This window comes from Salarias fasciatus, chromosome 7 (genome assembly GCF_902148845.1).
Source record: "Salarias fasciatus chromosome 7, fSalaFa1.1, whole genome shotgun sequence".
Taxonomy (NCBI): domain Eukaryota; kingdom Metazoa; phylum Chordata; class Actinopteri; order Blenniiformes; family Blenniidae; genus Salarias; species Salarias fasciatus.
In genome coordinates this window covers 19,428,275-19,442,947 of record NC_043751.1, presented here as the reverse complement: position 1 = coordinate 19,442,947, position 14,673 = coordinate 19,428,275, and the positions used below count along the sequence as shown (strand labels likewise).

Sequence of the window (14,673 nt, the reverse complement as noted above, 5' to 3'; positions counted from 1 at the left end):
ACTGGTGCTGATCTCTGGGCAACGTCTCAGCCCCGACTCAATAATTTACAAAGAGCGGTGACTTCTATTGAAAAATTAAAATGTTTGCGTTGTAAGGTCATCACATCTGACTATAAGCTCTGCCCCGGCGTCTGTCACCGTGACTGCTCAGCAGAACAATATTCTTCTTGTTTACTGTTTGAGTGAATTTAAACCGAAGCTTCCAGCCGATCTTCTGCCGATTTTCAGTGAACACTACCTTAGATAACCGTGCTGTTCAAGTGATACCGACCTTTGAAGCTCATAAGAACAGGAGACCTTATTGTTCAAAGAAAGCGTAACCAAAGTCTAAACCAGGAGCAAATGTCACCAGATGTAACAGCCCAGCACACAGCTAAGGAAATAACCGAGAGAAGGAGCTGATGGGTAAAATTTAACAATGTTAAGTGTCTGACAGCTACCAATAAAAGAGTTGATGGTATTATTACTGCAGCCACACTTTACAATTGAAATCACAAGAGGACCGAAACTCAATATGATGTTATAGGCAGGGGGGAAAAAAAAGGGGAGGCATAATAGAGTTCCTCTCCTGGATGTGTCCGAGCGGCCGGCTCAGCTATCAGCTTATACCTGTATCTTCATGCTCTCCAGCGGGCTGGGGAGCCGTAATTCATTGAATTTGAGAATGCCACCGCCACAATAATGCCGCTGTCCACTTGAGCGGTGTGGAAGCCCCTCGCCAACACCTGGCTGCTTGAGATTTAGTGTGAAAACTTCAAAAAAAAAAAAAAAAATCCCTGCACCTCATCCGTCTTGTGTCAACCACTATATAAAGGCTGCCACTTCAGTTCACAGCAAATATAAAAGTGGTGGAAAAACTCTGTTCATTAAGAAGGCATTCTTCATAATCTGCCTCTTTATTATGAATTGCCGGTAAACTTATTTCAGATGAGAACTTATTCTCTCCTAAACTATAGCACACTATGCTTTGAGACACTTTCACCATTTAATAGGCAACAAATTTCACACAAACACTGCAACTATTCTTATTCTTCATGTCAAAACGGAGCGATTCTCAAGCAACTGTCACTGTGAATGACAATAACAAGTATGTGTACAGTATATTAATTTCAGCTCAGCAGTTCAGATCGGAGTGTACTACCACACTGCCAAAACACACAAACAGTCATTTTCAATATTGAAACTTGTGTTGAATAACAATCCACACACTCGCATCGGATCCGCGGCTTCACGAGTTTCCCTGTACAACTGCGAGGTTTTCAAACCTCTGCAGAGACCATCACCTTACATAACCGAGCCATTAATATTGATTGTTTCCAAATTTGCAAACGGAGATCTTGGCGTATGAAAATAACACCCTTTCTTCTTTCCAGTAATGATATCCACAGCCCTTCAAGGCCTGTTCCCTGACCCGCTCCAGTCTTCCAGCGGAGCTTCTGCTGAAGTAAGCTCTTTCAACTTAAAAGGTATTAGCACTCAGGGTTAAAACAGTAAACGTTCTGCATGCGGGATAAGAAAGGTGCATCCTCGGAAAGTCTGATACAGCTGGTGTGAAAAAGGAGAAAGGAAGCTGCGCCTGACGCCTTTCACATGTTGGTTTCTGTGGCTGCAGCCTCACAAACTCAAGCCAGAGAACTGAATTATAATCCTAAAAAGCATACTACAACTCCGTGACATAACAGGGCACCATAAACGGTTTTTATTGTTATATTTTGAGCAATCTCGCGCTCGAATGTGCGAACCGGCGTTCCCTTTTAGCAGGACGTGTACATTAACATGAACACTTTATTAAATAAAGCAATTAAGCCAGCATTTTTTTTTCATGAAAGCAAGCTTTTCTTCTGCTCCCCTGCATGATGAGCTCTATAAATATTCCTACATTATTACATTTATGAAACATCTCCTTTGTGACCTCTGCTAAGCCTCTTTTAGTGCAACAATAGACAAACTGTCCTGATGGTGTGTAAACCCTCTCCAACATTTGGAGTATTTGGATTAGACGAAACACTACACCACAGCACTGGAACATAAAGGCTGCTCAAAAAATTTGAATATTAAGAGGTTAGTGCCTTGTTAGCAATAGAGCACAAAGCTGGGTGTGAGGCACAGTTATACAAGAGAGAAGGAATGCCTGTGAGGTGTGTTTTCACTGACGACAAGTTCTTCAAAAGTTTTCAAAAACTTTTCTGTAAACTCTAAAATGCTAATCCTTCCCCCTAAAAAAAACATTATTTCATTTTATTATGGCACCAAATCTAAGTTTCGGCGCTCAGATCCTCCTGTTTAACAGCAGGGATCACCCTACTGAAATATTTTTTTTCACCCATTCAGCATTACATAACAGACCAAAGGCGTTCTTTTTCCTGTCTTTCTCTTTCCCAGACGCACTTTAATCCTGTGTATAAAAGGGTGGGGTGAATATGGGTCAGCAGGTTAGGAGTGTCTGAAAGTCAGACTTTAGAAAAGGAAGAGAAAAAAAAAAGGAAAGAAATCAATCCACAAAGACTCTCAACTACCTGTCTTTGCCCCGCTATTACATAAGCGCTCAGGCTTGTGCCAGCCCACAAAGTCACACACAGTTTCCTTTCAGTTGAAGAAATCCTCGCTTCTAAAAAGTGGCGGCGCTTGTTTTACATTAACCACACAATCTCCGTGACACTGTGGGGTGGAGGGGGTGGAGGGGGGGAAGTGGGCGAACTATTCTACAAAGTGAAAAAGATATCTTGCGATGGTGATTTCTGCTCTCGGCTCGCGCGCCTCTGTTTATGGCTAAACCTGTTACATAACCAGCTTACATTCCACATTCACCATATCACACTCTAAATATAACCTTGCGCACAGGAAGAGTGCGCACAAAAACGAAGACAAAAAAAAAAAAAAAACACGCGCAGACGCGCCGTTTAGTGAATTAATGGTGAAATGTAGATGGATTGCGTGCGTGCGTGTGTTTTTTTTTTTTTCTGAAGTGTGTCCATCGCACACTGCTGGTGAAGGAAGAGCAGAGAAATCAGGATTTCTTTTGAACTTGGGTGAGCCCGGTCTGTCTGTAGCAGCCGAGAGGGGGTGTGGTTAAATACTGTCTTGTACTACTGTACAACATGGACGGGACGTGATGGATAAATCATGTCTAAATCATGTTAAAATAAATGGATATTGTGTCCACACTTTGAGGGGGGGGGCGATTGACCAAACGCGCAACTCCTCTGATCATAGTCCAGTCGCATTATTAAAAGAAATCGATAAAAAAAAAAAAGCAGCGTGTGCAGTGCTTTCATGCTTGAAACTGTGTCTTTTGCAGCACACTAAACAAATTCCAGCTGCCGGGGCGTCCTTTTTCACACAGGAATAGTCTAAATGTGTGAGCAGGAGATGTGGAGAACCCGGGCAGACGGCGCAGCGGAGGACACGTCCCTACAAAAAAAAAAAAAAAAAAAAAAAAAATACGAACGGGACTGATCGATTAAAAAAAAAACTGAGCCACAGTTTCCCAAAGTTCACTTTCAACACTTTGACATTATCGCGTCTGAGCGCGTCGACCGGCCCCGCGCTGGCACCGGGAGAAGGTCCCGCTGATCGACCCCGACTTCCCGGATAATTGATTAATGTTGCAGTCAGAGTAAAATGTGACATGTGTGACCGAATCCCCCCCCTCCCAAAACGATGATCTGAGCTGTCAGTGGAGCCTGAACACCAGCAACACACACCGAAGCTCTAATCACAACCCAGCGCCTTAAAATTATAAGAATATTAATAATAAGACGGCGCGCTGCAATAATAAGGAACGTGTTGGCAGAATTTACACAGCGTGCGTTTATCTATGGAGACGCGATTTAATTCATGTTGAAGTTAAAAAAAAAAAAAAGCCTCGATCGGCTGTTGTTCATTGTCTTGTATAAATGAGGGGAAACGCGGGTCCGCTTACCTCTGTTGGTGCTGGAACAGGTCTGCCTTCGAACCGGGGCTGGATGGTCCGCTTTCCGGAGCGTCTCCAGGTTTACCGGGGTTTCCCTGACCGGGGTAGCCGGCTCCGAGGCGCTGTTGCCCGGGTCGCTCGCTGGATCTGGAGGGGACTCCATGTTGAATCTGAGATACACTGTTAAACTACCACTAGTACTTCAAACTAATTCTGTGCGATGTGTGAGCTCCGGCACCACGTCTTGCTATCTAATTTAGACTAGAAGTAAGAAATGAGAAATGCGAGTGTGTCTGGAGGTGGGTGTGTAGGTCTGATTGTCCACTAGCAGCGCTAGTGAGAGCTCCAGTCATGCACACTGGGAAGGGAGAGGTTGTCAATAGCCGAAGAATAGATGGAGGCCTGAAAGTAATGCATGCAGATCGACCCTGCGCAGTTTTTACATGGGAACAGCAGTATTTTCATGACAGTCTCACACCCCTTCAGTGGTTTTTACGCAGCCATGCATGATTTTGCATTCAAGTTCCCAGATGATGATCTGGGTACATGCAGACTGCTGATGAATGTGGGAGTGGAAACTGTAGAAGTGCCAGAATACAGTCATAAAAAGCATTATAGGGCATGTAAAAACTTCAGTAGATAATCCAGACCAGTGGCTTACAAAGAAAACCTCTGCACACACATGAAATGAACCACTGCATATCTCTTCTCCAGCCTTTTAACTGAATGCCATATTTTTTAATATTAATGGCAGATGCATAAACAGTGTAAGCTATGTAAATACTTGGCAAGTCTTTATATAGTCTGCAGTGCATGCATATAGTTTTGCACTAAAGTTTATTTTAATATTTCATTTTAGTATCATTATACCTGCAATAAAAATATGCCTAAATCAATCTGTTTCTTACTAATAATAAAATAGCATTTTTTTAGAATCTACATATATCTGTAAGCATGATTTCTTCTCAAAAATTAAAATAAGCAAGGAAAAGGCATTCCCCTGATCCCCTAATGTTTCACTCTCTAGCACCCAAAAAGGATACCCACCCCAAACTCTGAAAACATCTAATCTGATAAGTTTCTCCAGGTTACGAAACTGAAATCAGTGTTACAAAACCAAAACTGCTCAAACAAAAACATCCACTTTTGTCTATTTTTGCTTTAACCACATCAAGCAAATGAATCCCAGTTAAACAGGATCATCACAGCCATCAAGATGCTCTCTTGATGTTTGAAGACTCCAAAAAAATCTATTCAAGCTACAATTCTGGCTGCATGAACGCTTTAAACAGGCTGCTTCCTATCTGACAGGAAGATCTCTCAGCTCTGATGACCAGGGATTCAAACAGGAAGTCAGAGCGCGCTTTAATATTTTCATTATTAACACCATCATCATTATCATCATCATCTTCAGGTCTCCTCCATCCTGTGTGTGTGTGTGTGTGAGTGTGTGTGTGCGTGCTGCAGCTCTCTTTCCTCCCAGCATCACCCGCGTGCCGCCGCTCCGGCTGATAGAAGAAGGGACAGGCGGTGAGTTTCGGAGAGGACGCGTGTTTAGACGCCGCTTCGTGTTTCAGGCGACACGAGGCGTCCGCCAAGCCAGTCCGGCATCCGTGTTGGTATCCGTGCGCGGCTCGCTGCAGCACCGATCGCCAAACACCACGCTTTCTGCACGTGATCCGCGGCCCCGCCTCCCCACGGAGCCGCACGTGGACTTTGACATGGCTCTGCCCTCTCAGCACACAGACAGGCTGCTCGTGGACAACTCGGTCACAGAATCAGGTTTAGACAGACTAACATTTACTCCACATACATTCTATTATCCTCTGAGTAAAGTTTAGAAAGTATATTTAGTTTAGTGTGATTTGTTTTTCCAACTTCATTTAGGGAATCAGGAATCTTTTTTCCATGTGTTTCATTTTTTTTTTTTTTTTTTCATTTTGTTTAGCATGTCCAGGGGCAGATCCAGACTATATTGGGGGCTCGGGGCACAGGGGGGGGTGCCATTCTTTGAACATGGGGTGGCACCAAAATGTAATCAAAATAAAAGCTTCTACTGCTATCTTACTTTACTATTTATACCAGGGGTGTCAAACATAAAGCCCGTGGGCCAGAACCAGACAACAAGAGGTTACAGTCAAACTACTGAGCAATTTGTAAACGTTTAAAATATTTTTTTTATTTTATAAATTTGTTGAATAGTCAACACAACACAACACTGAGACCCGGCTGAGGTATGATGCTGCCATGAAGACCGTAAGTAAGACAGAAGCATTCGAGCTGTCACTACTTCAGGGTTCCAGATCCAATCATATGTGAGTTCCCGTGGTTGCCAAAGAAGCAGCACAACATTCCGTATTTTATGACCGTGTGGTTGACCACGCGGCGAGGGCTACCGGCGGTGGGCGGTGTGCTGCCTGCAACACAGGCCATGCGTCTGCAACAACGGTCATATGCATGCGTGCTGTGCACTGCTAGTACGACATGCCTAAACTATCTAAACTGACTTAAAGTCTTCCAAATATGCAACCTGAGCGATGCTCATCACCGGAGCAGGGGTACATTATGTGATGTAATGTTACTGATTGCACCTTTAAAGCCGTGCTGTCAGGGTGAGTTTGTGAAAACATACATAAACATACAACAGTTATAGGAGAATGTTTTTGGACATCTCAGCGTACTTTTGCACCAGACATGATCATCAAAATTGGTTTTATGTTGAGATTGCAGTCATTTTCTGTAGTAATTGTCTCCTTCATTCTCTGCAAGTCAAATCAACATTAATTCCTGTGTACATGACAACGATCCACCAGAAACTGTATCAGTTTGTAATATCTTTTTCAGAAAAGTTACATTCAGACAACAATGTTTTGAAAAGTATAGCAGCACACATAGGAATGCGAGAAACAAAAATAAAAGTCAAAAGATTCGTTAGTGGGGTTTTTTTGTAATGTAGTCACCTGTGCACTGAGAACAGTAAACATGTAAACATGCAAGAGCCTTTTAGCTGTCATTCATTGTACATTGCTGTATGTAAGAAATGTTTCCATTGATCCAGATGATGATGTAGAAAATGCACACATTGTTGGAGAAGCACTATTGAATTCAGAGGATAGAGCAGTAAAAACAGCGTTTGTGTTGTTGATCTGCTCTTACTTGTGCAGAAAACTATAGATTTCTGAATAGTTTGTGCCGGTACTCCACATTTCAGAAAGGCTGTGTTTTCCATGTTTACAAAAATATTGCACTCTTGAAACCATTTTTTTAAAAAGTGTCATTTCCCAGAGATGTGGTGCAATTTTTTTTTAAAAAAAGTAGCCAAAACCCAACAACAGTTTACCATCTTCATTTGAAAGCAATGTGTAAACAGACCTGAGGTGTTGGACTCATTGTTCTCCTGAGCATCTGCCTCTTCACTGCAGTCGGTAATTCAACAGCATCATTAGCAGCTCTCACTCTCACTTGCTTTACTGTGTAAAATCTCTTCAAAGTAAAACTAAATACATAATTAATCCTACATTTTCTATTGAAAAATACTATTGCGTTTGAGTCCTACTGTTTACTATAATGCCATCACTGAAACTACACCTGAGATTATAATTGCTGAAAGTATGTGGAGGTAAAAAACATGTGCTTTATATTCACACTGATGGCTTCCTCTTCTCGTTCTCTTGATGTCCCAAAAGGTAATAAGAATGGATGTTTATTGTTCATCACTTTCTTTTAGCATCAGAGAACCTCATTCTGCGTCACATATGCAACTCAGTTCATTCAATCAAGCAACAATAATCCCTTATATTGCGCGCAGCTCTTGTAATTGGTCATTAAGTTTAATTTATTTGCTTCCTCATGAGTGAGATAAACATTTCATTAATCAGGGGACATAAGGGTAAATAGGGACAAGCGTGGCTCTTTCATTAAAGGTTAGGCAAGTGGAGTAAATATGCTTTTGTAATTATGCTAATACAACACTGAGCTAATTACTTTTAAATAAAGAGGGCTTAAATAGAATCAGCTGATAAAAAATACTTAGCAATTTAAGGTTTGACTTACTACATGTGTGGACTTTGTCTCAAAACAATTGTCGGTTCTCATGTTTCCATTGCTGCGATGTTTCATTCTGCTGCGTTGCAGCATGCAACTCGCCAACAAGTGCGTGATATAACTTTTGGAGCTTTGCTGCGCTGAAGGCCGACTTTTGACAGAAAGCCAGAAGGAATCTCTCACTGCCAAGAGAAGAGGCCAACTTCCATTCCTTCTGCTCAGCCTCAGCGCCTCCAAATTTCCCTGACCTCCTGACCCACTGCAATTTGACCGCGTGAACCCCGCGCTCGCATTCCTCGCCTGTTGCATGTTCAGAACTGAAACTCAAGAAACTTGAACTTGAGAACGTACACAGACACCCAGTCCTACCTGTTTGAAAAAAAAAAGAAGAGGAAAGACAGAAACCAGCACATGTCTGCAGCGTGCTTGTGAAAACCACACTTAGAAATGCACACACATCAGAATTGTCCTTCAATCTGTTGATGCTGTTGATGAGAAATTATTTCTTTTTTTTTAATTGTACCCATTTGAAACAGTTTTAGAAAACAACAGGCACACACTCAGACGACACACTGCCCCGTGTTTGAGGTAAAAAAAAAAAAAAAAAAAAAAAAAAAGACACAAGGACAACTTTTGTGCCGTCGCTTTAATTTTTGAGTTAAAATGAATTATGCTGCTGTCACACAGTTGAGCAGGGGGAAGGATGTGGTGGATGTGAAGCGAGTAGAGTAAGCATGCCTGCCGTGATCAGATGATTGATTAAGCTGACACTGGCTCAGGGGTGCAACACCGCTCTATTTTTCTCCCTCATTATGTAAGGCTATATTTCAAATCAGGAGTGCAGTGGAGGAAGACACCAGAGACACAAGACAGGACACCCTTCAAATAAAAAGTTTATCAGACAACAGCCAAGGAGACTGATGAGTTTCTCCTCTAATCTTGTCTTGGGAGAGGCGAGGGGGAAAAAAAGGAGAAGAAAAAAAAAAGGATGTCAAACAGAGTGAGTTTTGGTAGCTAAAACTAGAAAACTCACTTTCAGCGGTTTGTCCTTCAAATGCAGCTTTATTTTGGACGATTATTTATAAATCTTTTTTTTTAACTGATGACTTTGAGATGCTAATTATTATTGCACATTAATGATTATGCCCTTTTGTTTTAAATAAGAAACAAAGAAACAAAAAAAGGCAGGACTGCCTATGCGCTCCAAATTATAACCAGTTTGACTAAATGCAAAAATGCTGCTCATAATTTAAAACAGAGCAGTGGTGAAAGCAGAGCAGTGGAAAAATGATCAACGTACGAAAACCAAATCTCTGCACTGCAGAAGTCGTTTATTTCCACAACGGAATACGAATTCTCAGAAAGTCTTTTTTTTTTTTTTTTTTTTTCCATGCAGACATGGTGACATTTCTCTGTTGCCTTACAAATCGGACATCAGAACCGGAGCCCGGCAAACACACAGTCCTTTGCATGCTCCTCGCAGTGCAGAGTGCCAGAGTGTAATGAAAGAGACATATTAATGGCCTCTCACTTATTCATGTGTCGGAAATGAAGAGGCACAGTCACATTTTGAAATGGTTGACAGAATAAAGAGCCAACATTGGGGAAATGATTGTATTTATGATTTGGGGCTGACAGATGATGGTATCAAGAGGGAGACTGAGTGACACATCTCTGACAGTTCAAAGTGTTAAATGATGTGATGTATGGCAATATACTCGAGCACGGGGGCACTCGCTCACATATTCACACTTTAAGAATCACAGCCTTGTGAGTGCAGGCCTGGGAGGCAGATGAAAAGTCACTGCTGTTATTTCGGCAAACATGGGAAGTACAGTATTTTGTACATTACATGTAATGCACGGAAACATAGAAAACTGAACTGCAATGCAATTCTGGCAAATGCAGCCGGTTCCAGTGCTGCTTCAGTCGGAGTGCAGTCTCTTCCACATCACTAGCACCACCTAGCAGCAGCTTGACCACAGTAAATCTGTGTCCAACTCTGAAACGCAATGTCTCGATTACAAGAAGGAAATTCAATGCATGATTGAAATTTCATGTAATTTAGCAGCTTGCATCTATTTACTTCTTTCAAGGCTGCTCTAGCAGTGAAACAGGCACATTAATAGTGCCTCCGTGTTCCATTTTCCACCAACTGAAGCAGCAGTGAGACCCAGATTGAACTGATTCTTGATAACATTGGTACATTTAATTCCAGCACCATTCGCTGCCTAAGGACGACGTACAACAGTTGATATTCCTTTTTCAAATATAGTCTCGCTGCATGCATCTTGGTCATAAAAGCGTGAAATCAAGACAGCCAGAGTTGTCACACTGCTCTCATTCATGCCTGGTCGGTCATTTTATAATATGCATTCATACAGATTACAGTTCATAATGGTTGTTTCCTGCCAAACACTGAGACGGGCAGGTGAGAGTAAACTCCTTCCCGTCTGAGCCGGAATTGACTCATGGCATGTGCATAGAGTTCATATGACTGGGGACTGGAGTGATTTCCTCAGTTAAAAATCAGAAGGTGAAAAATGGCGCGGTTATTTGTGCCTGACAGAAGTTAAGAGCTTTTCCCAGAGGCCTCGCTGCCTCCCCGCTGACCGCAAGGCAGCCTCCTCCTGCAGCATCCACTCACCTTGTGCGATCGTGGCACACCCCACAGCGTCCCGGCGTTACGACGGGAGTGTTTTTCATCAGTGTTTGTAACTCTTCATACTGTTTTTTTGTTTCTACGCACAATGCCTACAACAGTTAAACTCCGAGGCGCAGAGGCAGGAGCGTCGTGAGCAAGGTCAGGGCTTTGAACTTGTGTAATTTGTAGTGTAATTACTGCCTGGTTCTGCGGCGCGTCGGGGAATTCGGTGTGGCACAAACAGGTCCCACAGGAAGAGATCAAAGCAGTCTGAGGACGGAGAATCTCAATTAGAAAATATGTTTCAGAGGACAGGAAACAATTCAAACTGCAAGGTGGAAGACTTTTAATAAACTCATAATAGTGCGGTACAGGCACTTCTTCGCCTGGTCTGTTGTCAGGAGTTATTGTCAGAAATGGACTCTCAGATGTGGCCAAGCAGGGACTTGCTCAGCCTGTGATATTTAGTAGGCCGAAGAAAACATTATATGACGTTACACATTCATAAAAACCTCTAATAACACAGCTGAGAAACACTGGTTGACGTCAACCAATGGCCACACGGGACGGGAAACGAAGGAAAACAGACCATCATGTAAGTCCAGTTCTTCATTAGAACCACCTGTAAACCTCAGTTCCTCCGATTCATCTTCCAGCGCATAACGGAGTGAGAAAGAAAACAGAGATGACACAGGATGCAGAGCAGTAATGCTTTTCATGTCTTCAGCTCCTATTGTTTCAGGATTTTGGAGTCAATTAAAAACAGATCTTATCTTCTTCTATTTACATTCTTTGAATTAAGTTTTTATTTTCAACCTAAAGCTGGTTTTATTGTTTTTATTCTGTTGTGTCACGTGAATTAATTCTGCTTTTAATTACATAATTCCTTTTTCTCTCCTCTGCTATTTTTTTTATTCTTATTACTTTTCAAAAATACAGTCTTTAAGTCATGCAAGGGAAACACATTCCCCAGACCCCCAGATTTTTCCTACTGCATACATTCAGTGTCACCTCTGTTCTAGAGCCCCCGTGTGTCCCCCGAAGGAATATAGGCTCCATACCTTGATAACTCACTGATGTAAGGTTATTATACAGGAGACACGGTTGGCAGATTGTGGAATGGGAGTTCTTCTTGTTAACAGCATGTAATGAACACAAGCTAACTCTATCTTTAAATGCGACTCAAATATGCTTTGCTTTGTTCCCCATTTGGTGTTGATTAACATGTTGTTAACAGGAAAATTACACTGAATGTAATTTGCAGGTCCTAACATTGTTTTGACTGGTCTGTCAACAAAGCGCCGCAGTCGCCAGCCCGTACCGCTGGATGTGATGATAAAAACAAGACAGCGGCGGCACACTGCCTTGCCTGATCCTATCTGACAATCCGCGCCCGTCCGACATCACTGTGAGGTCTGTGATGTTGGGCGGCTGCTAATTTAGCCTTTAGCTCCATGGTACCGTAAATCACAACACTCAGGAAGACAAATGTCAGAACACATGTTGCCAGACTGTGTCTTTGAGCAGAAGATTCCTTTAATTGGGTGTGCAGGGACCGGGTCCAATCCCAAGCACCCTCCTCTTCTTCCTCCTTCTTCCTCACTCTCCCTCTCTCCTCGCCTCCCTCAACATACTAACAAAAGGCTGCGAGATGAAAAAGACAGCGACAACCCATCCCTACTTTGTGCCATTATAGAACAGACACACTAGGGGTAAAGAGGTACGATGCTGAACATCAAGGAGAGCTTTATATAACTCCCTTTTTATTCGCCTTGTTTCATGTTTATTTTACGTCTTCAAGCTATCATGTCTGATTGACACTGCTCCCTGTCATAACAACCATTATTCATCGAACCAGCTTATGGAATACAGTGATAGCTTCTGGATATATTTGTCTGAGTTTAGGAAAATGTGTAAAGAATCAAAAATGCTCTCCAAAGTATGTTCGGTGTCATCTCATCATCAGTGTTATGATTCCACCCTTCCCCTTCCTCTGTTCACGCACACTCTGAACTTCAGCAGAGGGAATAGAGATCATAAAGAATAGATATTCAAAGGCTTTAACACAAAAAGACTTTCCTCAAAGCCTGCCTCTCTCTCTGGATCCGTGGGGCAAGGGGAGGGTGAAATGTCCACACAGAGGAATCACAGGGCTCAAGTCAAAAGAAGCCGTCTCATTCCTGTTAGAATTTATCATGCGCAATTAGGATAACATAAGCTTTTGAGTAAAAAATTGATTATTTCATCATTTTAAGCTGAATATGAGAATTTACAAATGTATAAATCTCTAGATTTGCAAACACAGATGTTTAAATCATCAAACCTCCTTGTTGTCATGATTCACTGTCTGTAATAGACAGTGAAACTGTGAAATGGTCTCAGTCTCTTTAAATTAGTGACCAGCAGAAGGTTGTGTCCAGGCTTTAGGAAACACAGATCATATAAAAACTAATTCATATCATGCAAAATTACTTAAAAGTGCTCGAATCTGTTAGACGACGTGTTTAAATACTGGACCTTTTTCTTTGAGTAATGCCTAACTCCGGGATTTCTGATGATAACGATGACCATCAATGATGATCTTTTCTTTCTTGTCTTTTGTTTTGTTTTGTACAAAGAATATTTTGTGAGAATGTGACTCAGTTTGAGTGCCAGAACTTACTGACTTGCACACAGATACAGTACAGTTCCAGGTGAAAACACACTGAAAAAAAAAAAAACCAGTGTGATGGGTAATCGATGGGATGAAATCATGTGATCTACAAGTTGTGCAACTGCAAGGCAGGAAATGCCAGAGCCAACAACAGTGGTGGGTGAGCCACCACAACAAAACTGTCAGTGTGTCAACAACTTGCCATGTGCCCTTGAGCATCCATTATCACCATCAACGGCTCATCTTTCTCCTTGACGTCTCCAACATTGTTGGCGGCCATCATTTCTGCTCAGTGTGAAGAACTTTCCACCTCAAGTATGACATCTTGTACATGTCAAAAACTATGCATGAGAATGTGAATGCGAGGTTTTCACTGGCTTTATAAAACAACTGATTCACAATCTTGTTGAGTGCTAAATGATTATTGCAGTCAAGATAACTTTCTTATCAGAAAATATCACAAAACATCAACTATTTTGTAGTATTGGGAGATCTGGCCAAATTTTTGAATCAGGTGGAAAAGCAAAAAAGAAAAAGTTATTTTTCAAAACTACTACTGCTTCTACAAAAGGATAGCAACAAGCAAGTAGCACATTTCAGTGCTTTTATATAGTTTTCCTTTTTCTTGACTTGCTCCAAAAGAGGGGCTCACACAATGGTGCAAAAGCTGGCAGTGATTTTTGAAACTCTTGAAGCCAACGTTACTGTAAAAGCAGGAATAAGCCACATCATTGGTAAACACAGCGTTACAATAGCATCATCGACAGGATGCTGCTGCGATCCAAGTTGAGGCAATGGAACATTTTCTAATGGTTAAAGTGGAAATGTGACTTTAAAGAGAGGACTTCCACTTGTGCTTCGACCGCAGCGAGGCAGAGAACGGAAAACACTTTCAGCCCATATTCCTGCAAAACATGGAACTGCGTTGAATCATCTTTTACTCTTATTTTAGTTGGCAGGTGGAAGGATTTCTCCAGACTACATTTTAAATCTGGTTACGTGCATGACAGTGTTTGGAGAGTCACGTTATTGAGTTTCATGCAGAAACAAACCAAACATGAAAGTTATTGAGAGTAATTTATTATTGCTACCAAAATACTCAAAAAGTCAAGTAACTTTACTTGAACATATTCGCCAGTTGATTGTTTGGCAGAACTGTTGTCAAATTGTGGGCAAAATCATAAATCTGCAAGGACGATAAGAAGATATAGATAAAAAACAAAGTAACCCAGTGTACTGTACTGGTATAGTTCCATTCAAATTTAAACTTGAAACATCAACAATCAATAATCAGATTACACCATCAGCTTTAGACGAAACACAGGATCACATGCTCAAAAGTCATTTCAGTGCTTTCTTTTTTTTTCCACCATTATTTTTAAACGACCTCAATTATGTTTGTTACATAGAAAAATCCCA

General features: G+C 41.6%; 1 protein-coding gene across 1 annotated transcript in view; it reads right to left on the bottom strand.

Annotated features, from left to right (window-relative positions):
• Window positions 1-4,248, bottom strand: part of roraa (RAR-related orphan receptor A, paralog a) — a 174,492-nt gene extending 170,244 nt beyond the window's left edge. Inside the window, exon 1 of the mRNA XM_030095965.1 lies at window positions 3,923-4,248. Coding sequence (XP_029951825.1) covers window positions 3,923-4,076 — 154 coding nt within the window. The 5' untranslated portion in view covers window positions 4,077-4,248. The remainder of the gene's footprint in view (window positions 1-3,922) is intronic.
• Window positions 4,249-14,673: the final 10,425 nt, after the last annotated feature.